General features: G+C 41.0%; 3 protein-coding genes across 8 annotated transcripts in view; 2 read left to right on the top strand and 1 right to left on the bottom strand.

The window, feature by feature from the left end:
* The window catches only part of THYN1 (thymocyte nuclear protein 1), an 8,392-nt gene extending 2,280 nt beyond the window's left edge, over positions 1-6,112 (top strand). For 2 of the 5 annotated variants that reach the window (XM_081274213.1, XM_081274211.1), the window contains exons 3-8: positions 694-875; positions 1,850-1,918; positions 2,289-2,381; positions 2,945-3,040; positions 3,413-3,563; positions 3,885-5,488. In XM_081274213.1, coding sequence (XP_081130339.1) covers positions 694-875; positions 1,850-1,918; positions 2,289-2,381; positions 2,945-3,040; positions 3,413-3,563; positions 3,885-3,931 — 638 coding nt within the window. In that variant the 3' untranslated portion in view covers positions 3,932-5,488. Of the gene's footprint in view, positions 1-693; positions 876-1,849; positions 1,919-2,288; positions 2,382-2,944; positions 3,099-3,412; positions 3,564-3,884; positions 5,489-6,042 lie in introns of those variants that run through there. The other 3 variants (XR_014019643.1, XM_081274212.1, XM_081274214.1) reach the window with 3 other exon arrangements.
* On the bottom strand, positions 4,874-25,377 carry VPS26B (VPS26 retromer complex component B). 2 transcript variants are annotated; one of them, XM_081274174.1, is made up of 6 exons: positions 24,670-25,365; positions 16,939-17,095; positions 12,111-12,275; positions 9,195-9,370; positions 7,244-7,386; positions 4,874-6,869 (listed from the first exon to the last, which is right to left on the bottom strand). In XM_081274174.1, exons 1-6 carry the CDS (start codon positions 24,890-24,892, stop codon positions 6,723-6,725), a joined length of 1,011 nt encoding a protein of 336 aa, XP_081130300.1. In that variant the 5' UTR covers positions 24,893-25,365; the 3' UTR covers positions 4,874-6,722. The 2 variants fall into 2 exon arrangements, with proteins under 2 accessions (XP_081130300.1, XP_081130299.1); XM_081274173.1 differs by lacking the exon at positions 4,874-6,869 and having other exon boundaries at positions 7,005-7,386; positions 24,670-25,377.
* NCAPD3 (non-SMC condensin II complex subunit D3) overlaps positions 24,779-25,399 on the top strand; it is a 75,322-nt gene continuing 74,701 nt past the window's right edge. The window contains exon 1 of the mRNA XM_081274257.1: positions 24,779-24,918. The gene's annotated coding sequence lies outside the window, so the exon portion shown is untranslated. The remainder of the gene's footprint in view (positions 24,919-25,399) is intronic.

Consider the following 25,399-nt stretch of genomic DNA (forward strand, 5'->3'; position numbering starts at 1 on the left):
TGCTTCACTTTTTGGTGAGACTGGCTTTGAACCTGCAGTCCTCTTGTCTCAGCCTCCAAAGCCTCTAGGATTACAGGTGTGCGCCACTAAGTCTAGCTAGGGACCTCGGATATAGTATGAACTTAACAACTATTAGTTTTGAGGACTCACTGTATCCCAGGCACATTTTCTCTAATTCTCTTAGAACAAAATCCAGTCTTTACGGATAGGACCCAGATGAATCATTTTTTTTTCCAGTTTTTCTTGGCATCTTGAAGAGCAAAAAGGCAAGCATAAAGTACAGTGAGCAAGAGGGATGGATGGATGAAATGATGACAATAATGGATATTTATTGAGCATTTATTATAATGCCAGGAATTTTCTAAGCTTTTTGGCTGTTTCCTCATTGGAAAGAATAGCCAGAGTAAAGGCACAGAAGAGACAGAGAGGGAAGGAGACATTTATTGACTGCTACTAGGACCCAATTAGTCTTAATCCTCTAAGGTGTTTTTTTCTCACTGAATCATAATCCAGAATATATCCTGAAAGACAGGCATTCTTTTCCAGTTTTTATAGATAAACTGAAGTTTTTTTCTGTATAACACTAGAGGCTACAGCTAGTTTTTGCAGGATCCAGGATTTGGGTAAACTGCACAATAGAACATTACCACTCAGCAAGCATTGATAGTTCTTTGCTTTTTGTTTCTCCTGTAGAAAAGAAGGGGCAATCAGAAAAACGTACCAAATTTGAGAACTCAGGTGAGGCATCAGCAAAAGTGGCGAACTCCAGCCCTCAGAAGACTTCAGTCTTTAAAAACTGTGGGAGGAATCTAAGCAACTACTGGCTGATGAAATCAGAGCCAGAGAGCCGACTAGACAAAGGTATAGATGTGAAGGTGAGATTGTGTACCTTTGTCCTATCTCATTATGCTGTTTTAAAAATGAAAGGTTATTATGGGATACCATTGGGTTCCATCACCAGCATCTCATCTTTAAAGAGTAATAAAGGCAAATTATGAATAAAATCAACAGAATTTATTACCATCAAGTACAGATTGAGTATCCCTTATCTGAAATGCTTCAAATCAAAGGTGTTTCTGATTTTGGAGTTTTTGGATTGTGGAATGTTTGTTTAGACTTTACAGATTGAACATCCCTAATCCAAAACATAATCTAAAATCCAAAATGCTCCAAAGTCCAAAACATTCATAGTTTTTAATTAGGCATGTTTAGCCTATATCTGTTTAATTGTTCGATGAATCCTCTATGTAGTCAGGGGCTAGCAGACTTTCTGCAAAGGGCCAGACAATAAATACTATAGACTACTGTGTCTTATATTCTTTCATTTCTGCCCTCGTAGCAAGTAAGTGCTAATAGCACATAAACAAACAGGTTTGGTTCCTATAATACTTTATTTATAAAAGGAGGTATGGGACTAGATTTGGCCTAAAGGTTGTAATTTGCCAACCTCAATCTTAGCTTGCTTTACTCTTACCACTTGCCATGCTCCTAGGTGTCTCCCTGCCAGCAGTTGGTATATATTCAAGGAATGAATATAAACCCATTTTGATAGCCTGGAGAAAATGTAAATAGAAATATTATAGAAGAAATACATAATACTTTAATAAGTAAAATGTAGAGAACCAACAGATTACTTTAGCATCTGGATTATGCATTCAGCTGGTCCTTTTAATTAGAAGAGATAATAGTATAACACAAGGCTTACCTATATTCACTCATCATCAGTGGCTCTGTGATGAACTTACATATTTCCATTATAGCCTGTAGCACCTCTAAATGTTGGGAAGGGACTGTCTACTTCCAAATATGCCTAGGATTGTTTATTGAATGCTTATTTTCTCTTACCTAGTTTAGCATTGAGGATCTCAAAGCACAGCCCATGCAGACAGCATGCTGGGATGGTGTTCGTAACTACCAGGTAAGAGGACAGATAAAAGGCAGGAATCCTGAGACCTAGGGCAGGATAAATGCCTGCCTGGTTCTTGTGACTTGTTCAGCTGCAGAACCTTTTGGCCAAAGTTGTTTTTCCCAGAATACTTAAATCCTTACCTGAAAGTGTTTTCAGAAATACGTGAATTACTCTGACTTTATGAAATCTACAAATGGCCTGGTTCTAACCAGTGTCCTGGTATAAATCTGGGAGTCTTGGCAAAGGGGACAGACTTATGAATTGAGGGGAAATTAAAAACAGAAAAGCCCTACTAATGAAAGTAGACTTAATTTCTGTTTAAAGCTAGTACTTCCCACTGGTGGGAAGGATAATCCTTATTTCTTCTTTCCTGGGATAGGCACGAAACTTCCTTAGAGCCATGAAGCTGGAGGAAGAAGCCTTCTTCTACCATAGCAACTGCAAAGAACCAGGCATTGTAGGACTTATGAAGGTTAGATGGACAGGTTTTAGTCTAAATTTCTCTCCCTACTGAGTGTCTTATTCATGTATATTTAAAGTGATATACCATAAATTGGTAATATTAAAGACCATAGTCAGAAGAACAGAGAGAAAACTGCTGTGGCCCCTTTCTATATGATAAGGACTAGAAGAAGGTAGGCCTTCATTTAAGGCCCATTAGCATGCATTTTTCTCCATCTCTAATCCTTGGTTTCTCACTCAGAAACAAGCCTGATAGCTTTTTCAGGATAAAAGAGCTATCAGGATAAAATCATTGACTCTGCATTTGGTGGGGTGGGTGGAAGTACCAATGATAAACATTACCATTGAGTTTTAGAATATGCTTCTAAAATTTTATATTTAAAAAATAGTTGATTTCCTAACTACTTCCTTAGGCTATGTATTATTTCTAGATATTTGAATCCTGATTGATGAGAGCAAGGCAGATGGAATAAGAATATGTAGGGTAAGAAGTCAAAGTTAGATATGTATTAAAGATTGGCCATGGAGCTGACCAGGCAGGCAAATAATTGGAGACTTTGTGTTTGGTTTCAGATTGTAAAGGAGGCTTACCCAGACCATACACAGTTTGAGAAAAACAGTCCCCATTATGACCCATCCAGCAAAGAGGACAACCCCAAATGGTCCATGGTAAAGACAATTCTTCCTGTTTCATGAGAGGGGAATGATGGACAAAGGAAGGAGGAAGGTGTGTGGTGCTATTAGGTCAAGCTCTTATTCAGATGAGATTACACTGACTTTTGGAGGTTAGAGCAGAACATTAGCAGCGCTGCCAATGGGAGCCTCCCGCAAGCAGTAAAAACAGTGGGTGGGCATAATGGCATGGGTGTGACTATATGCTCCGCTGATGGAGAAACTGAGGCAGGAGGATTGCTTGAGTCTAGGATTTCAAGCCCAAACTGGGCAATATAGTGAAACCCATCTCTTAAAAAAAAAAAAAAAATGCAGTGGACAGAGTTTGGATAACCATATCTTTCTGTTCAATAAACTGTTGTCACCTAGGTAGATGTACAGTTTATTCGAATGATGAAGCGTTTCATCTCCCTGGCTGAGCTTAAAACCTATCACCAATCTCACAAGGCTACTGGTGGCCCCTTAAAAGATATGGCTCTTTTCACTCGCCAGAGGCTCTCAGTCCAGCCCCTGACCCAAGGTAAGAGTGGGCCCTTTCCCTTACCCACATAGCAGAAATGATCTCACAAATTCACATTTACTAACTGATTAAACTTGGGTATAGTATTAAACCTCTAAGTCACTGCCCTCACCTGTGGCACCAAGGGAGGGACTATGTCCTGAGTTACCCATAACTATGTATCTAGTATCCAACAGTGCTTGGCATTGGTAAGACACTCCATAGTTTTTGAATGCCTATTTTGGCAACATGTAAATTACTTATCAGTGATGGGTATTAACTTCCCTGTTCAAGAGAGAAGGGACATGAAACCTAATTCTTCCTTTTTGTTCTTTTTGGTAGAAGAGTTTGATTTTATTTTGAGTCTGGAGGAAAAGGAACCAAGTTAACTGAAACAGTATTGCTGGAATGGACAAACCATTACTCTAAAGATGGCGAGGTTTTATTAGACAAAGGATGGTGTGTGAAGGCTTGTGTGTGCATTTACCTGAGATCATGTACACAGATTTTTTCCCCCCTACTTCTTTCAATAAAACATTTAATGTCAAATTTGGAAAGCTTTTCTTCTAAAACTTAAGTGGGTATAGTGGAATACACCACTGCAGAAGATCTCTTACTTCCATGCTATCTCCCTTTGTCACTTGGAAGACTCAAGGCACATCTACTATCTGCCTTTATTGTTGTTCATAGTTATATAGCAGATAGCAGGATTTAGGGCTGAGTCCCTTGGTCAGTTACACCCTCCAAAACATGTGGGGTTTCACAATACCAACCTTCTTCGCCTGCCTCTTTTAAGTGCTCTGGGTCCTACAGCAGTTCTTAACCAAGAACTTATTCTAAAGTAGGTGGTTAGTAAAGTGCTCAGCATTGCTCACTAGGGGTTCTATTCTGAGAAAATGCTGTATTGGAATTAGGGTGGACATCTACCTTTCCTAAAGATAGGAGTTGGGCAGTGTAAGACAGAAAAGACCACAGAACCTGGTGGACCTTGGGCACAATGCCTCCAAAGCCACAGGGGCTTCCTTTAATTAGACCATTAAAACAAGTGTTCTTTTAAAATACAGCCATTGAAAAGACAACACATTAAGAAACATGTAAACACTGCAGCTTCTTAATTACAAGTTGCACTGCTTGGTTTAGTACCTATGCACTCCCAGGTCTGGGGACCTTAAAGGAGGGGGACAGGAGACCCCCCCCCCCTCACTTTCACAAATAGCAGAGAATAGAGAATGGGGGAAAAGACAGAAAATAAGACCTGGCTTGTGCACAGCTCCTGAGAGAAAGCAAATTCTATCTTCTAATTCTCCCAGAAGGAAGGTTGAAGATGTTAGGAAAAGTTGGGAAATGAATTTGTGTCATCAGTTGGGAAACAGAGGAATTGACAAATGCTTTTTAATTAGAATACCAGCTATTAAAGGGAGGCACACCAGAGCCCAATCTCATACTCTGAAAAAGGCAAGAGCACAGAATCTGCCTCTCTGCTTAAGCCTCAGCCTTGACAATCCAAGGGCAGCTGGATGGGAATGCTGTTCCCATGGGGATTGTATGTCGCACCTGAACTCAGGGTCTGGCATGGGGGAAACAAATTTGCCTTCTTTGATTCTGCTGCCAGTTGTCAACCACATGTCATCCCAAATGTCTTCCCCTCATCTCAACTCTGATCCATGGGCCCTGCCCAGTCAAGGCCTAAGATTGCACATATTTCTGAGAAAAACAAGGATTCCCCTTTTTCTGCACTAACTGAAACATGAGATAGGAACGAAATTCTCTACTGTCCAAATAACCAAGAACTCAGGCCACCAAATATTGGCCAATGGGGTCTGGTTGGTCTTTCTGTAAAGGGAAGGGAAGCCAACAGAAGAGTAATTCCTGGTCATCCCCAGTGAGGCAGAAAAGACAGTGACTATTTTAACTACTATAGGCCGAAGCACAGAGCAACAGGAAAATCTGCCCCTTTCTTTAGCATAACTACATCCACCAGAGTTTTTAATATTTGTGTTTTTAAACAAAAAAAGACCAGTGATCCTAAACTTAGGTCAGTGAACTGGTGATGACAAAGATGTAACTTGGCAAGCAAATTACTGAAGTTTGTGGCATCAGAGTCTGCTATCGGGGCCCTCATCTCCCTTATCTTGTAGGTGATGAGGAGTGAAGGATCTTGGGGTGAAAGTAAGAACAAAATTTCAAAGTGTTTGAAATCAAGCCCCAATTCTTAGAAGTTGGATAGAGACAAGGAGTGATGAGGGTCCACTGTTAGAGAGCAAAAAGGATCCTGGCCCCTTTCCAGGATATCTTCTTAAAGAAAATGGACTCTCTTGCTTAGGGCTTGTTAGGGCACATAGAATAATGTGTCTAGAACAACCCAGACCTCGGGGTTGCCAAGCACAGTCACATGGTGAAAGCAGACAGTTGCCATTGCCTTGACCCTTCCTCAGTAGGCCTGGCTCAGCCTCTTGGCCATCCATGCATGACATTAACCTCTGAGTTTTTTTGCGCACAGGTATTTCTCACTGGTGAGGGACAGATGACCCCAGGCACTTCCACAGGTTTCTGTCCCAGAACATTCCTACTAGCCAGAGAAGATGCAGAAAGGAGGTGTCTGGTGCCAGCAGTGAAAGGCCAGAGAGAAGGTGGCATGTGGAAACCTCAGAGCACCACATCCAAGACTCCCAAAGAGGTAGCTTCCTGATCTACCCCCAACCCTGCCCTTTAGATGGGACAGGCCCAAATCCTCCTCCCACTACCTCAGGGACAGTCAAGGGGAGTATAAGAAAAATGACTACCCAGGGCCTTGCTGGCAGATTTGAATTCCAGGGACATGTTCAGATCCTGTATCAGGAAGCCCAGAGAACTAGAAGCCAAGGACACGCTTTCGGCTCTATGATAAGAGGCAGCCCATGAGGAAGGCCTCAGCAGACAACTTATTCCCCAGGGAGAGATTAGCTTCCAGGATGCTCCTCTCCCTATCCCACATCAGCCACAGAATCCCAAGGAGACTGCTTTCTAACCCAAGCCCCTTAGGTCCTTCAGAGAAAAGAATTTAAGTCAAAAACATGAATTGTTTTCAGGTTGCAAGTAACGGTCAGCTGAGCCTCATACCATCTCCCCCTCCCCTAGCCGCTGGTGTTTGGTAGACAGGGGTGCTGGGGTGGAAGCCCAGCAGCTTCTTGGCCCAGAGGCCTACTGCCTACTGTTGTTGTCAGACAGCTGGCTGGGGGTCCGCACCTCACCCAGGGAGGTTGTACCCTCGAAGCGCTGTGAAGCGATGGCTGCCTGGTGGGACATGCTCTTCCGTACGATGTCACCCTTCCGCCACAACACCACTTCCTGCAGAATTGGGAGAGGGAGCAACTTGATACCTAAGAGGAAGGCTCAGATATGGGTTTCCCAGAGGCACCCACATTTGTCTTGGGGAATCTTGGACAGATACCTCCCATCCCTGGTATAGGTCAGAATAGTGTGGCAGTTGCAGGAGTCAGGCCTAAGAAAACATACTCTGGGTATCAAGTAGGAACCGTCATTCCTGCTGTGTTATTCTGGGTAACTTAATATTTCCAGCTCTTGGAAAAATAACAAGTAGCATAGAGACTTAGCAGCTCTCTTACCATTTTGCTTAGTGTAAAATACAGATTCCTCCATGGAAATGATATCCTTTCTGTTTTGTCCCCAGGGTATCCAGGGCCCTGGTGGAAGCACCTCACCTGCTGCTTGAAGTAGCGCCGTTCCTCCTCGTCTATCAGCACCAGGTTGAGGTAATAGCGCACAGAGAACTTCTTGTTAATGTCCCGCATAGTGGGTGTAAGCTCATACCCTGCCAGGAAAAGCCGGATCGGGATGGACTCTCCTGTAAAGGAGCAAAGTGAGGAATGAGGGCAAGGGACAAAGTGAACTACTCTGCCTTACATTAAATCCCTCTCTGACCACAATAGGTGAGATGCCAGCTGAGCATGGCATGAACCCTAAGCAAATGCTTCTGCCTTTTGAAACTGCATTCTGCAGCCCAGCAGTTTGCTGAAGCAAAAATGTGACTCCAGTTTCATTTCAATATTGCTGTGTCTTCTTAATATCCTCTCACCATTCTGATGCAGAAAACAGGGAGGAACAGTTGAATATGAAAGCCACAGGAATGTTATTGTTAAGCATATTTTGATTACAAGCAAAGTGCCTAGTTACTGGGTTTTCAAGAGGCAGTTGTCAAACCCCAGCTGCTATGTCATTCAGCAATTATAATGTCATCTCCCTCCATCTTGGTTACTGTATGCCCTCAGAATACATCTCCACTCTAATGTGAATTGACAGCAGGTGGGGGTGGTCTGGAAAACAGGAAATTCTCATTCTAGACCCTGTTTTCCATTAACCAGTTGTATGACTTCTGAATAAACCTGTGGCTTTCTCTGGACCTTGATTTTCTCACATGAAAACTGAGAAAATCCAACTGCACAATATTTTAAATCCCTTCTAGCTCTGATATTGTACCTTTCCTAGATAAAGAGAAACAAAATTAGGTCAGAAATTCTACTGAAAAATGACAAACCCATAATATGAATGATCTTTGAGTTATCTGCTATTTTGTCTTATTTCCCAATGCTCCAATTCATTTGTCAAGGAGAAATAATAGTTGGCTTTACTTGCAGAGCTGGTCCAAAAATGGAATATCAGGAAGAGAAAAACTGGGCCCCAACTCTTCAAGGGGCTGGAGCAATGACACCTGAATCTGCTGAGAAGTGTCCCCAGGGTTGTGGGCTGCTTAATCTGTGGCACACCTCCTTCCACATGAAATGGACTGTGGGAATACTCTGGATGAACTCTTGGAAGGAATGAAATAAAATCTTGGAAAGACCAAGCAAGCACTTCAAAATGAGAAGACACATTGATTGCTACAGAGTCAATGAAGAATATAAGTGATTGCTACTCCCAAATAATCACAGATTCCCAAATAAAGAAGAAATTCAATTCCACTAATCCTAGATGTAATTATCTCCATGGAGGTTGGGGGAGGACCATTTCTAGCTGGTTCCCAGTGCTATCTGTAGCACCTGGTAGTATGGGTTAGTGTGGCCTATAGTTCTCTTTCATACTTGGTGAATGGATTCAGAGAATAAATCGTTTTGTCAGAGATAGAGGCTGGTGGTTTAGCATTTTCCTGCTATGTGCAAGACCCTATATTTGCATCACAAAAATAAATTTTAATTTAATTAAAATAATTAATTGTACCAGAATTAGAATTAAGTAACAAAAAATGACTACCAAGCATGAAACAGTCTAAGCTACAAAGAATGACAGCATGTCAATAGGAAAAAGTTCAAACTATCTTTAAGTGTTCAAACTATCTTAAATAAGTACTTTTCAAATATTTTTCTAACAGGCTCTAACTCTTGAGATTAAATCTGAGATACAAGCCTAATAATATAAAGGAAGTCAACATGGAGCTGTTCTCCATATTGGCAAAGATGGGGTAGGAACCAGAAATTCCACAGATTCAGCCTTTCTTTTCCTCCTCATCAGCATCCATTAAGTAAAAATAGAGATTAAGAAGTTATAGGTTAAAAGGACATCTCACCTCAACAGTGTAATCCCATCAAGCCCTTCCAAAATTCTGTACAGGATTGAAGAGAAAAGGCAGCAGCTGAGGCCCTGGGCCAGGAGACTCACCTCGTACTGGTGCCCCATCCATGATCTCGTACTTGGCTATCGTGTCGTTTTCGTGGTACACGTTGGGGCCTGTGCCCGTTGTTTCCCGTTTGATGATGTCTATCTCCATGTGCTTTATTTTGATTCTCACCAGCAGGAAGTATATCTTTCCTACAATGACATCTTTCAAGTGGTATCTGGGGAAGAGAAAGACAAGCAAAGTAAGATGTTGGTATAGTGGACGGCCTCTTTTTGTTTGTGTAGAGAGCACACTGCCGTGGCCATGCATGTTGGTTGGAGGTTCAGTTTCAAGGCACACTCCCTTGTCTTCCCATCCTCACTACTGTGGTAGAATGGTTTTCCAGTATGTTCTTTTCATGAACCTTTTTTTTTTTTTTTAAGAACATTGTAGTTTTACTTCCTAAATCTTAAGTGTCTTCTACAGCCAATTCAAAGGATAATACATGCTACTTTACCTGTTCATATTTGTTCATCAGTTTTATCTCCCCAGCACACACCATTTATATTTGTGTATGTTTTTTATGTGTGTTTTTCTAATATTTAAGAGGCCATCCCTTACAAACACAGGAACCAGGTCTGTCTGTCTTTCTGTCTTTTGGTAAGTGGGCCTCAGTGGCTTACAGCAAACATTTCAGTTTGCTCTGAACTGGACAGACCAGGCACATATAGTAGAATGAGAGAAGTGGAACTCCCTCTGCATCAGTGCCTATTCTGGGCTCTGCTCAATGACTTGTGCTCTGTGAACTAAAAGGAATTCAGCCATATTATGTAACACTTTCTCACTCTTCAGACTTTTCTTTAGGTCAGCCCATAGCACTGGTAGTCTGTGGACAGAGCACTGTATTGCAGAAAGATAGCAAACTCCAAACCTGAAGCTTAGACTCATGGGACATGGATGCTGTTAGGGACTTCAGAATTTAACTTGCTTATAATCCAAGTGAAAAAAAGCAAGTTGGAACAGAGATCATTTGACTAGGATGTGCACAGAGGGCAGAGACATGAGGTGAACCCAGGTTCCTGGATCTCAGGCTTGAGTGTTCCTCACTATTTCACAGCACTCTTCTGCTTAGTCTGTTGGGAAGACTACAGATAGAGTAGAAAAGCTCAGCACACTTGCAAAAACAGGAAATCACCTGCAACATTTCACAGGGACGCTTAGAAACCATGAATGCTAAAGTTTTCTAAACTTTGGCAAATGGAACATTCCTTTTTCTAAATGAAATCTCACACAGAAGCATAATTGTGTGAGAGTCATTAAAAATAGTTGAAGGAAGGAGGAAGGTCTAAGGGTCCTGATCCCTGTTTTTTTCCTTCACCTCACACTGTGTGTGTCTGAAGCCCATTGACCTAGTCCATACTCCTTATTTTTCAGATGAGTTACGAAAAATGGCTAACCTTAGTCAAACTTTTTTTTTTTTTTTTTTTCCTGTGCTAGGGACTGAGGTTAGGGCTTTGCACATATTAGGCAGGCACTCTTAACACTGAGCTACACCCTCAGTCCTTATTTTGAGACAGGGTCCTGCTAAATTGTTCAGCCTGGCCTTGAACTTGTGATCCTCCTGCCTCCGTCTCCCAAATAGCTGGGATCTCAGGTATGCGCCATTGTGCCCAACTTACCCAAATTTCTTAATGGCACAATAGAGTCTGATTCTTAGTCTTGGGTTCATTCTACTACAAATAAATTATATATATTCTCATACAATACAATCTGTTGCAAGAAGAGCAGTGGTCTATATTCATCCCCTGACTGCATGTAACTGCACCTTTATACACTAAATTTGATCTTTTATACACTGCCAATTAATGGCTATTTTCAGCTCTTACAGGTGGCACTGTTGCTAGCCACTGCCTTCATGAGGTATTTGGGGCACAGTATAGGACAACACAGAGCCCTGAGGCAGTGATGATAAAAGAGAAGACTATTCCCATGTTGGGCCCAGATCAGCCTCCCTCTCAGCACCCCATTCCCTGTTCCACAGGTGGGCCAAGCCAAGCCAGGTTGGTTCCAGGCCATACTAGTCATTTCAATGGGGACTCACTTGGCTCCAGGCCAGGGACAGAGGAAAAAAAAAATCCATGTTTCTTTCATGCCTGTTCCAGGAATCAACTATGTTCCTGGTTTAAAAAATTCCATTACCCTTCAAAGGCAAATCATCTGACTCAGGTCCCTTTACCCCTAGCCTCTGGTTCACAGTGGGCATGGGGGAACCACAGTGAGAAATGTAATTAGGGACTTTGACATTTTTTTTTTTTAACTCTAACTAGAATATCCTTTTCACTTTCAGGTATTTGATTTTTAAACATTTTCTGGAATATACTATTTTTTTTTAAAGATGGCCCTGAAACTGTCAGATTGCCAGAAAGTTTTGTGGTTTATAAGCAATTAAATATTTTGATATTTTTATAGTAAACAGTTTAATACATACACAGCTTCACAACTTGCCAGCTAAAATAAAGCTATCTTAAGACCTTTATAAAAATATATCAGGTGTTCGTTCCACAATTCATTTTAGCAAACCATTGTCAGTGTTTGGTTTCCTCACTTAGATTTCTAAAGAGAGTGAGGAAACAAATGATAATGGAATTGTATTCTCTGATTATTATCAACCACAGAAAGAAATAGCTTTACATTGAATCTAAAACAATTTTAAAGTTAGCTTGAATTTGAAAGGCATCTTAGGATGTTTAACTTAAATATACCATTTTAATTAAATATAGTTTAAAAGTTTATATTTCCTATTCCATCTATCTGTAACCAGCCTAACATATTCACTGTATTATTTCTGTGGTATTCCTCCCCAAAGCAGGTCACATGAAGCAGTGACACTGAGCTCTTTGTCAGTTTGCATTCAGATCAAGTTCTATCTTAACCTCCCTAAATAATTACTCCATAACCTTGGTGCCCAGGACACTTACTTGGATTTATTGTACTCAAACTCAATGTGTAGACAGTCCTCAATCCCAACTTCCATCTTGATAGAAGAGTTCAGCTCTGGGTATGTGCTGAGTGTGTGAACTACAATGTCCATCTCTTTAACAACATCATTGAGGCGGCGGCTGATAGTGGCTCGAAGGAAATAACTGTAGGAAATAGAGCTTGTCATGAATAAACACTCCCAGTCTCCAGATGCTACCTAGATACAGGCAGCAAACTGACCCACTTAAGAGAACTCCTTACAGTAGTTCTTAATCTTTTGGGGCTTCCTGTCCTTTTAAGAATTTATGGGCCCTTCTCCCAGGGAATTCTGCACATATGCACCTATACACAAAATTTTGCAACTATAATTCTAGGAAGATCAAAGATCTTCCCCAATCCCTTTTAGGAGCCTGGGCTTTGGTTAAGAATTCTGCTCTAAGTAAAAGCGATTTCTCGCCTCTGTACTCCAATAGTATGATATTCTTAGGTCTTTCATGACCCTCACCTCTATTTGCCATATATTCACATGCAGGTTTTATTTCTTCAACTAACTCCCATATTTTTGAATACAAGGATCTGTCCCATAACACACTTATATCCACATGCCTGTTCACTTAACTATATTCAATCAATAAACATTTTTCAAGTTCCTCATGGTTGAAAGAGGGGAATCGGAAATAAAGAAATTAAGTAAGCTATCCATTCAGCAAACTTATTGAGCTAAGTACTGTACTGGGCATAGAATGAATAAGATGCAGCTTCATGGGAAGCTTAAAACTCACTAGGGGAGATTGGCAAATAAACTTGAAAATTAGAACACATGGAAAGGGCTAATTCACATACTGTAATCCAGTGCTGTGGGGAAGGAAAAAAAGGGCTTTCCAAGATGAGCAAACCTTCTTGTAAAGCACCAGAGTCTGACTATGAATAGCAAAGAAGTCTCTGGCTCAACCTTGAAGAGGAGTTTGCTGTGCTTGGGAACAGGTTAGAAAGAAGACAGAAACCTTGCCCTTCAAGGTTTAACAAGGCCAACCTCTGCAGCCAGCCACATTAACTGCCTTCCCCAGCATCCCTATTTCCTTGATGTGATGTGCTAATATCCTACAAAGGAGAATACAGCCCTTTAGTTATATTTTCTTGTAAACAACACAATCTTCAAGGCATGCTTAAGCATTGCTGGTGAAAGTTATAAAGATCCGCTCATCAAATCAATTACACATTTGGACTTCTGTCCTCTGTATGGTATTAAATGCTTCCTGGCAATCCTTTTTAGTCATCTCAATAACTGTCACATTGCCCAAGACATTTGTTCTTAACCCTTTTAAACATTTTTTTAAATTTTATTTTGAAGCAGGGTCTCTCTAAGTTGCCCAGACTAGCCTTATACTTGCAATTCCCCTGCCTTATCCTCCCCTGAGTAGCTAGAGTTTCAGATATGAGCCAATATGTCTGGAAATTTCTAACCCTTTTCTGATTGCTCAGGTCCGGAGCTTATTCCCTGCCTGTGGAAGACATTGCTTTTTCCTCTACTAAGATGACAAAGAGCCAGGCCCAGTAGTGCGTGCCTGTAATCCCAGTGACTTGGGAGGCTGAGGCAGGAGGATCCCAAGTTCAAAGCTAGCCTCAGCAACTTAGTAAGGCCCTAAGCAACTTAGTGAAACCCTGTCTCAAAATAAAAAATATATATAGGGCTGGGATGTAGCTTAGTGGTTAAGTGCCCTTGGGTTCAATCCCTGGTACAAAACAAAACAAAAAAATGACCTTCCAAGTCAAGATTTATAATTCTCTCCCTTGTCTGCTCTGTGCCATTTTTTAAACATAGGACCTAAACATGTCTCTGTACCTCACTTGCCTTCCAGCACCATCCCTTTCCTAAGACCTTTTCTCTTCTATCTGGTACAACCACTCTCAACCTGCAAGCACATTATGATCACATTGCAGGAGGGGGAGAGGATTGAAAAATCCTGATGTCCAGGCACATCTGACATGAAATTGCTCTGCTGAAGGTCAAAGTTGCCCAAGTAATTCTAATGTGGGGACCAACATCTTCATCCAACATCTTCATCCTTCTGCTTTTCCAATCTCTCTCATTGTCAGTCTCTTTCTAGCTAAAGACTTTGTCCTTTAAGTTTATTAAAAAAAAAAAATCCCAAACTAATCAATCCCCAAACAGCTCCAGGTATCATACTCTTAACCTACATACCACAGGTTCCCTTTCTTTTTTTCACAGGCAGCTATCATAAGACAGTTCCTCTACTGACAGCTGTAACACCTGATGAGCTTTTACATATCTATAAATATATAGGCAGTACCTCAAATTCCTCTCTAACATTAGATGAATCATCTAATTTCCCAATCATTTATTCCTCTGGACAGTCCTGTCTCTGTCTCCACTGCTACATGGCTACACTATTAGTACATTCTGCTGCTATCTATCAAATTCCATTTCTGCCTGTTCCCATTGTCTCCACCAAAATAAAACTCTTAGCTTTGATCAATTCTGTTTTCACATTTTCCCCATTCATCAAATTCTACATATTGGCTTTTATCTTTCAAAAGAATCATTCCCATGCCTAAAACCAAAGGAAAAAAGTTCAGAACAATCTTTTTATGCTTTTCCTCTGCCTGTGTAATAAGATACACACTTAAAATACACACTTCAGAATGGAATTTACAAGTGGAATTTTACATTTTCTATACTATCCTCAACACATTTTCCCATCTTTACCTCTTCTCTTTCTCAATATGAATCTTAAAGTCTTCATCTACACATACATCTTTCATTTCTTTTATTGTAGAAAAATACACATAACAAAATTTATCATTTTAACTCTTTTTTAAATGCACAGTTCAGTGACATTAAGTACATTCACATTGTTGTGCACCATCACCATCAGTCATCGACAGAACTTTTCCTTCATCACCAACTGAATCTGTCCCCCATTAATAAATAGTAATGTCCCCATTTCACCCTCCTCTCAGCTCTTAGCAACCACCATTCTACTTTTGTTCTCTATTAATTTGACTATTTTAGTCAAATTATATTACATATAAATAGAATTATCCCATATTTGATCAGTCAAAAAGGTGACTAGTTTGTTTCACTTAGCATAATGTCCTTAATATTTATCCTTAAAGTTTTACTGTATAATAGAATTTGCTTTTTAGAAGATTATATGATAGTCCACTGTATGAATATACCACATTTCATTTACACATTCACTTATGGACATTTAGGTTGTGTCCTAGTTATTTTAGTTATTGTGAATAATGCTGTTGTGAACATGGATGCATTAGTATCTGTTTCATATCCTGTCTTCAATTCTTTTGGATATAAAACTAGAATTGGAATTTCTGTATCATAGGTAATTATATATTTAATGTTTTTGTGCATGTGGCTCTGGATATTGCACCCAGGCCCTAGCACACTTTAAGCACATGCTCAACATTAAGCTATATCCACAGCCCTATGTTTAATTTTTTAAGAAATCACCATTATTTCCAACACCTTTCTTTCTAACATAAAACTACTCAAGACAAATATACTACAAGGAAAAAAATTAATAAGTTCCATAGCCAACTTAAGTGCCATCTAGATGATGCTCACTATTATTGCCTTTTCAAAGTAATATGAGGAAACACTGTCTTTAGTGGTGATATGTCAGTGCGCAGTGATTATACCTCCCTCTCTGAAAAGATTTAAAAAAAAGAATCTACAGACACTGCTGATGGAACAGGGTGAATGACAAGGGGAGGCACAGGTCTAGTATAGTCTGTACTGTCCCAAACATAGGCCTTCACATGATAAAACAAGCTCATTGATGAGATGGTATCGCATTAAGACCTGGGATCATGTGTTCAGTAACAGAGAAGTCTGCTTTATCCCAGTGACATCACATAATCTCAGGGTTGCACCTAAACCTTAGCTGTTGTGTAATTTTTCACCCCAGAGGCCCTGGCATCACTCCCTATCCTCAGCATTTCTAAGAATGAAGCAGTAAAAACAATCCCCTGTACTTACAATGTGTTAATTATTGATATTTTTACTGTTATCATTATTTCATGATATTAAACCCAGGACCATCACTGGGCTATACCCTCAGTTCTATTCATTAATTTTTAAAGACCTTGTTATACTGTGTTACATTTTATTTTCTAATCATTCCCCCCAAAGATGGAGAGGACAGATCTAGAATTAGAATTCAAATCTATTACCCATTTTTCAAGTGATAAAGGTAAGAGCTTGAGATCACATGATGTTGTGTGCCAGAGCTAGATGGGGGTCAGTATGTCCTAATACCCAGCCTGGGGTGTGGCTGGGGCCAGTTTAGCTGATTATTGAATTTTTAGGAATTTTGTTAAACACAGCTAATATTTAAAGTTAAATGACATAAAATTATAATTAAGTGAATTATGGTAAAAATAAGGGTAATATATACTAAAAATTCAACGTTTCCTAATTATTTTCCTAGACTTCACAATGTTCTTTGCTCTTGAAGAAATATACACCCTGTGACTCTATATGATGGTGACACTATGTAAAAATCGCTACTGTACATCTCTCCTCACCTCTGTGTTCAGGGATACCAGGTTGGCAACTGGAAATTGGCCATGGTGGCAATACTTGACTACAGAAACTGACAAATACTACAAACTGAAGAGCTTTTCTCTGGAGCACCCATTGTTGAATATTTACCAGTACATCATAGCTTGCACTTTCTTTGTTGATACACACATAAATAGATCTTAAGAAACAGGGATATTTTCAGGTCCTCACCCAAATGGGCAGGTTCTGGGCATGGTGGAGAAGTAGCAGTGACAACTTACCGTAGCTTCACATTCTGTCCTGTGTAGGACTCATACGGCTTTTCCACGTGAGTAAATTCAAAGTCGAAGGCCTGCGATTGGGTGATCTCTCCGGGCCGAGCCAAGTCCTTCACCAGGGACACAAATTCATGGTGGTTCCCACGGTCATAGTAGAGTTCTGAAGAGAGAGCAATGCCTTCCCTATCAGACCAGGGCTACATAGGCCCTAGTGAGGGCACTTCAGGGTGGAGGTGCCACTCTTCTGAAGGGGCTTGCCCCCAAACAGACCCCTTCTCTCCTTGTTTTTAGGCTTTCTCTTTTTCCCTGAATCCATCCCTTCACTGTTGATTATCCTTTTACATTCCTAATTTTTGAAAGTATATTCATAGTTATATAACTATATTATCCTGATAATAATATTTTTTAAATATTTATTTTTTAGTTGTAGTTGGACACAATACCTTTATTTTCTTTATTTATTATTATGTGGTACTGAGGATCGAACCCAGGGCCTCACAGGTGCTAGGCAAGCGCTCAACTGCTGAGCCACAACCCCAGCCCCCTGATAATAATCTTGCAAGACGATGGATCAGGCCTTATCACCCATTTAACAGAGAAGAAAACTGAGAAGTTGCATGGTAATATGTCTGGATTACAGCTAGAGAGTGAGATTAGAGCAGGCCTCCTCTGGAACTACATCTGTATTTATGATTGGCTATGTGAGGATAATAACACAACCTACTTTATAAGGTTTTGTGAGGAGGTGAGGGTAATGTAGGTGAAGGATTTAGAACAGTATCTAGTTAATAATAAGTAGATCCACTAGCTGCTGCTCTCACTCAGAAAGGCAAGCATGTGGTCCACCTAACATGAAAGTTTTTGTGTTACTCCCTCAAACTATAAATCAGTGGTGTTCCAACTTCAGTGTATATCAGAATCCTCTAGAAGGCTGATTAAAACTCAGACTGCTGGGCATCAGGACTAATGTTTTTGATTCAGGCACCTGGGGTGGGGTCTGAAGATGTGACTTTTTAACCAGTTCTCAAGAGGTGCTGGTATAACATTTGAGAAGCAAAGCTCTAAATTCATCCTCCTCACAAAACATTTCTGATATATATTCATGATAAGATTATGCTATCGTTTGTCCCACATTATTTTATGTCTGTCTATGTCTGCTATTTAAATAATAAGTTTTGCTGTACAGTCTTTCTTTTCCACTTTGCACTGAAAGCCCTTTAAAGACGAGTCCCTTATCTCCAGATGGCCCTGCAGTGGTGAACAGTTAACTCTGACTGTAACACCCCTCTGGTATTTCACTCCACTTCCATATGAATTTACAATGTATTATGTGGCTCTAGTTTATGGCAGATTTTCCTATGTAGTTACACTTTGACCAGTCTTTTATTACAAATTATTCCCTTCTTTTTCAAACACTAAATGGTTTCAGCAGTCGACAACATTCTGGGTAGTGAGTGATCATCCATAAATCCACTAGAGGGAGATGACAGCTGGAAACTATGTTCAGGAAAAGTGAGCAATCCAGTAACTGTCCTCCCCCCCCACGCCCCCAATAAACCTTTGAAACTGTCCTCTCACCCCCTACCCCCAATAAACCTTTGAAAGGGTAGAAACAGACACTCAGCCAGCCCCAGTGACAAGGACTCCTTTACTCACCACTGCTACCTAAGCCCTGATTGATGGTACTGCCTTCTATGTGAGAATTGAACTCTTAACTTGGGAACATGGTGTCTCAGTTCCTATGTGCTAGATTCCAGCCCTATTTCCAGGGGACAGAAGCAGGCAGAGCAAGGCTCCAATGTCCATGAACTTTAAGTAGTAAATAATAAAGTCAAGAGGAAGATGGGAAAAGAAGAATGGAAAAATACACAAATGTGACCACACAGTCCAAAGGCACTATGAGAACTAATGCAGGCTGCCAGCATTTGAGGATCTTAGCAACAGTGCAGAAGCTCTCTGCCTACAGGGGACTTAGGCAGAAGAAGTCCTTTCCTGCATAGCATCACTTTGTCCCTAGTTCTTTTCTTCCTATCACACATTAACATCAGCTTTTCCATCATATGCCACAGAAGAGTGGCAAGTATGTGATCTGAGCAGTGCTGGACTGGCCTTTTAAATTAATCAGTCATAGGCTATTTGCCGATTGGTTTTGTCTTGCGTGAATTAAAACAGAAAGTCCAAAGTTGTTCTAAAAAGAGATTTGAGCCTAAAAGACAGTGAACTGTCCTAAAGAAGCAACGATAAGCCATCCCTAATTCTTCCCAACCTTGAAGCCATCAGAGACATACATTTCAGGCTAGAAGTAGATACTGGCTTTTTTTTCCCCCAAGGTAACTTCTTTTTCTTTAGTTTTCTTCTCAGTTCAATAGGAGAAAATAACTTTCACACTTAGGATATTTTCATGGTAAAATTTGCCAGCAACGAACAAGAAATGAAGTTGCCACTTTGGAAGGAAATTGAGCCAGATTTACATCACAAGTTGATCTGTTGACAGATACCCTGGAACTCACTACTGGACTAGGATCACATAGAGTCCAGGCTTCATGTTGGTCTTAGAAGAAATATAAATCAGCAAAAGCCTCCTTTACATCTGATTTTAATAGCCTGGTTGCAGGCTGGTAACCTGGTAAAGATTTGTGTTTGCCATAGCCTGCTCATATCTCCCAGCCCTGCTAAACCTGCAAAAACAATCATACCTCTGGGCTTCCTTCCCATACCCAGTTCTGCTCGGGACAGCTCTACTCCAAGCCCAGCTGGTAATTTGCTAACTAGGCTAAAATCAATCCATTTAATCTCAATCTGCTTTCACTTAGTATTTTGAGGGTTAATGAATTAAAATAAAAGTCTCTGGAGATTTTAAAAGTATAGGTTTGATTGGTACTGAGTTTATTAAAAACTTTTTAAAAAACTAGTTAATATCTATTTGGTTTTGGAATATAGGGATGTTCATATTTGCCCTCCTCTATAGGTCTGACTTTCTAATTATGTTTGGTTTATTTAACCCCATTAGTCTCCAAGATGGGTCAGGTCTGCCTTACATCCTTCACCAGTGTTCCCCAAAGGATTCAAGCTGAGAAATGTTTTTGTCTGCTTCTAACAATTCAGTTCCTCCCTCATTGCTGTTTACTTAATCTTTCTAAAAATGTGGGCCATTAGTTGGGTGGAATGACTAGATCTTAGACCTCAGGTTTTGATCTGGAAGGTTGCTTCACTACACAGTCCAAGCCACTGGAAAAAAAGTATGCTAGGTACTGGGAGGGTACCAATGTAATTCAAAAACTTACTGAAAATAACAAAAACATACACAATTTAAGTGAATAAATAAGATCCTACATTCATAATAAGGGCCATATTAAACTATTAGATCTGAGTAGACAGTGCAGGATCAAATGGACCGTGGTTCTAACAACTCCTATTTTCTCACATACAGGAAGAGATCAGCATCAACTTGACATAAGAGTGTCATTGAAGAAAGATGCAAAAGCAGATAAATTGATATTAGTTTTAGTGATTTTATTTCTTAACACAGTTCTCTCAGTGAGGACTCTGCTCTGTTGGGTACATACCAGTTATGAATCATTGGAGTCCTCAGTGGTCTTGATTAAGAGCTGTGCCTAGTTCCTTAATGCCTCCACCACAAGCATAGTGGGATGTCCAGATGCTTAATGGTAACCAGCAAAGCAAACCTGCTTACTCCCTTTCTTTCATGAAATAACTTTGGTTTCTCTTGGAGCAGATAAGAAAAAAAATCCAGGGAACAATTTCTGTAAATTCTTAGATCTGACCAATGTATCCAGTTAACAAATATTTATCCAGCATCTTCTATGAGTTAGCCACTGGGTCTAAAGTTTAGCCACTAGAATAATGATGACTGAAGATCTCTGGCTCTCAGGTGAGGAAGACAGAAAAGGTTTTTTGTTTTGTTTTGTTTTGTTAAGGCATATCCTGATTGAAAAGAGGTACCAGTGGAGGAAGCTAGCCTGGGGAAGTCAAGGAAGGCTTTCCAGATGGGTATGATGTTTGTTGGACTTGAAAGAATGAGAAAATATGTGGGTAAAAAGTCATACTTTGCAGAAAGATGATAATATACAAAGTGAAGATCTCAAGATTGTAGAAGGAATAGGATATGTTGAGGAAGATACAAGTGGTGAGGGTTAGTGAGAGATGAATTTGAAAGATGCTGGTGCCAGCTCATAGTTTTATCCTTGAACCAAGAGGGAGTCAAATATGAAGAACTTTAAGGAGGGGACTGACAGTGTTACAATTACCTTTTACAGTTCATCCTTACTGAATATAAACTCGAGGAGAGGAAAACACAGGCAGGAATATCAGGTAGGAGGCTGCTTAATAAAGGGAGTAGCAGAAGAATGAAAATAAAGCTCAGATTTAAAATAAACTACAGAGCTGTTGAAGAGGACCAAAATTTAGAAGAAAACTGGATGCATAAAGATCTCCAAATGACTTGTACATTTCTGTGGTCAAATGGACCCAGGTGACATTGGACAAGGCCTTGGGTTCAATCTTCAGCACCACACACACACACACACAAAAACAAAAACAAAAACAAAAACAAAAACAAAAACACCAGGAGAAGCAGCAGCATGGGGTAGGAATGGGAAGCAGAGATGTTTCTGTTTGAATATATCTGTGAAGTACCTGAGGATATCAGACATGTTTTGCAGGCAGCTAGAAAGACAAGTAAAACTGAGAAGAGAGTTCCTGTCAGGACAAAGAAACCATTTGGGAGTCATCAAAATATAAATTGACACTTAAAATAGGTGCAGAGGAGATTACCAGACAGTGAAAAGCAATAGGGGATAAAAGTTCTACTTCCTCTAAAACCCTATTTAAAATCAGTTGAAGGGGTTCAGTACTCAGTAACTTTCTTATACCTCTGTATCACTCATATTGCCACTCCTCCAAACTAGCAGAAGATCCACCCACTTGATACACAAAGAAGGCAATGAAGGAGAAAACCACAGGACCACAATTTCAGTGAAGTTACCCACGAGCCTCGCTCTAGTGCCTTGAGGTCAGTGCATAATGATTGTCTTAGGTGGATGACACAATACTTCATGGCCTGCTTCTTCAGGGGAGCCAGGAGAATAAAATAAAAACATAATAGTTTAAGAAAAGTCACTTTATGTCTCCAAATTGTCTGGTATGACTTTACTACCAATTTTAGGAACAGAAACTCCCGTTTACATCAAATATAACTAGAAGGTTTTTATCTAATGCCTTGTTCTTGATCAAGAAATATATCGCAAAACCAAATAATAAGAAAATCACCCATCACCCCCTATTATTCTACAACTTTCTTTCATGAAATAACTTTGGTTTCTCTTAGAGCAGATAAGGAAAAAACTACATTCTTTTAGCACATAGCTGGGATTGGCTCTCTATGCTATACCAGACATGACTTACCCACAATGCAGAAGCAAGAATTTTAAAGCAAAGGCTGAAATATGCACTCCCTCTAAGCAGACATGATAAGCTTATTGGGAAAGGATATAGGAAATATAGGGGGAAAGCAGTATATAAATGATTATAATTGAATTTATAAAATGGAAACATTGCTACCTCAGCTGCTATTATTTTTATAAAGGGACCAGCTATAAGGGGTGTGAGTCATGATTCCCTAAGATGCTCAACATAATCACTGAGTGATTTTATTATCCTTGCCTTACAGTTCAGAAAGTTGAAGCTCAGGGAGAAGTCTATACTCCCCAGAATCTCATAGCCATCTTATCCCAGAGCCCAGGAAGAGTTATAAGTGAAAGCAATAACAGAAAATTTGGTAAGGATGATGTCTTGGAATTAAGGAGTTGGACAAGAAACCAGAGACACCAAACAAGTTCCTCTGCCACCTTTTCATTTAGACCAGAGGGAGAGACTTTGATACTGTTCCTTCTAGATTGGTGCATTTCATATTATCTGGGGCAAGGGATATTCTCGGTTATCTTCCACATATTAGGAAGCTCATACCACCTTGGAGTGACAGTACAGACACAGCTTAAACATGCCAGTCTACACTAGTATTACAGAGGCAAAGAAGTGATAACTTTAAAACTCCTATTTTAAAATACCTATTATCAATAGGAAGAATTTCTTGACTATTTTATATGTTTGTCATAAAATGCTTTGTATTTATCCAATCTATACTGGGTTCTTTACAAGGGGTGATTTTTACCTTCTAGTAGACATATGGTAACATCTCAAGACATTTTTTTGGTTATAAGTGGAATTGGATGCCATTGGTGTCTGGTTGGTAGAGACTGAAGATGCTGCTAAACATTCTATTACAACAAAATGTTATCAGCCCCAAATGTCAACAGCACTGCTATTAAGAAACCTTGTCATTTAACCAGTAGCAGAAAAGCAAAAGGCGTGAAACCTAATCTTCAGCCCCTTTTCTGGCATAGTAACAAACCTCTCAAAGTCTGCCTTTAAAATAACAGCAAAAAAGTTTCCTATAGGATCAGCCAATCCTCAACCTAATGTATTTTCTTAAGTACCAGAGGCAAAATGCTTGGGGTTAGATGGTGGACTTCAGAGCCAGTCTGCCAGGACTCCTTTTTCTTGGGTTTCTCCTACCTCGCTCTCAGTGTTTCCTACCTCTATAAAAGAGAGGAGGGAAGATGCTTTGCTGAACTCTGAGGATATGAGAGAGATTAATAATATTTCCCAAGGAAGTCTCTAAAAACAGTGTCATATGAGCAGCATGGGGTATAGGGCATGGTTCTCTGCCACAGGTGTTTATGGCCCACAGAGTATTTACTTTGAACCTATTCCTGATCTCTTGACAAAAAACATTTATTTTAGAAGTGCCTGAGCATTTTAATCACACACAAGTCTCTAAATAATCTTAGAATTAGAATCCAGTTTTGATGGGCAGCTTTCAAATTTTTTTCTTGTTACTGCCTCTTACTGTCTAGTTCTAACAGTAATAGTTAATAGTCATGTCAAAGATTGTTACAGAGCATTGAAAAATAAATTTTGATCATTTAATTGCTGCTTCAGAAACATCATTTCTTTGGCTTTAAGGAGAAAATTAGATGACTGGAGAACAACATTCGAATAGAAGTCTGAGAAATAGTCTATACTAGGCAGCTGGATTGAGGTAGAAAATTATACGTCTTCTTTTTCAAAACAGGCACAAGATAGGTTGTTTAGAACTGAGATAATACAGAACGGGTGAGTCTTTTCTCCCACACCATATCTAAAGAGAAAAAGGGGACTAGTTGGGGCGCAGCTTAACTTTGGGTCTGACAGCTGTAGCTGTCCAGGCAAAGGGAAAGCCAGAATTGAAAAATTGTTTCCTCCCTAACACACCCACCTGCCGGTTATGCCCAGCGCACCTCATTCTGAAATCCTGGGGGCAGGTAGCAAAACTGGAAGCATGCTGAAGAGAATACAACGATGCCCAAGGCCAGGTGCCCATCTGACCACATGGCAGGGCGCTATCTCCCGCCTTTGGCTGTCACCACCTCCCTGGCATTGCGCTGTCACTTTTGGCAGGGAAGACAGTAACGCAGGGGGAGTCACCCACGGGCGGGACTTGTGGCTGAGCCCCAGGCCTCAGACTGCAGATGACAAGCGACTGTGACAGGCCTTACTGGAGCTGGGCCCTGAAACACTCTGGTCCCCGCCAGCCCCCAACTCGGCGCCAAGCCCTGTCTGAACCTCTCCAACAGAGGGTGGACGGGGGCGAGGGGGGAAGGGTGGTCCACTCACCAATCTGCCCGATGAACTCGATCTTGATACCCTGGTGCTCCAGGCGCTTGTTGGGGTTCTTGAGCGCAAGGCTCACCTTTCCGGAGACTGTCTCTCCGTCGTAAAAGAGGAAATATTTCTCTTTCTTCCCGTCCTCCGTCTTGTGCTCCGCTCGCTTCCTACTCTCCGCATCGTTCAGCAAGATTTCCACCTCCACGCTCTGCCCAAAGCCGAAGAAGCTCATCTCACCGCCAGACAGGGCAGGTCTAGGTAAGGACCGCTCCCTTCCTCCCGGGAGCGGGCTGCCCTAAGGGACAGAAGGCCAGAGGGCCAGCTGCGGCAGCGCCTTCGGCGACTGGCACCACAGCTTGGCTCCGCCGCTGCGCTGGGCGACCACCGACTGCGTGTTCCACGGAGGAGGTGGAAGGCAGGGTGAGGCTGGAGGCTGCGGGCTGCAGCGTCCGGAGCAGCAATGCACGGAGGAGCAATGCAAGCCGGAGCCGCTGGCTGCAGCTAGCAGGCGAGGGTCGGCGGTGCAATGCAGGGGAGGGCAGCCTAGCAGAGCCGTGTATTAGAGTTCCACCGCCCGGTGCCAGCAACACCGCAACCTGCCCAGCCTCCCGCGGTGCAACGCACCGAGGTGCTTCGGCGGCTCGGGGCGGGGGTGGGGGGAGGCGAGCTTCGGCCCGGATGGGAAAGAGATGCCATGCGCATGCGCACACCTTATTCTCCCTCTCCGGCGCTAAGCCAC

The sequence above is a fragment of the Spermophilus citellus genome (genome assembly GCF_964194105.1).
Source record: "Spermophilus citellus genome assembly, chromosome: 2".
Taxonomy (NCBI): Eukaryota; Metazoa; Chordata; class Mammalia; order Rodentia; family Sciuridae; genus Spermophilus; species Spermophilus citellus.

Bases quoted from the DNA above. Each gene is read 5' to 3' on its own strand.
- VPS26B (XM_081274173.1), bottom strand. From the start codon at position 24,892: ATGAGCTTCTTCGGCTTTGGGCAGAGCGTGGAGGTGGAAATCTTGCTG. The intron at 17,096-24,669 runs GTGAGTGGACCA...CTCTCTCTTCAG, and splicing joins CGAGTTCATCGGGCAGATTG to AACTCTACTATGACCGTGGG. The intron at 9,371-12,110 runs GTAAGTGTCCTG...TCTCTTCCCCAG, and splicing joins TTTGAGTACAATAAATCCAA to ATACCACTTGAAAGATGTCA.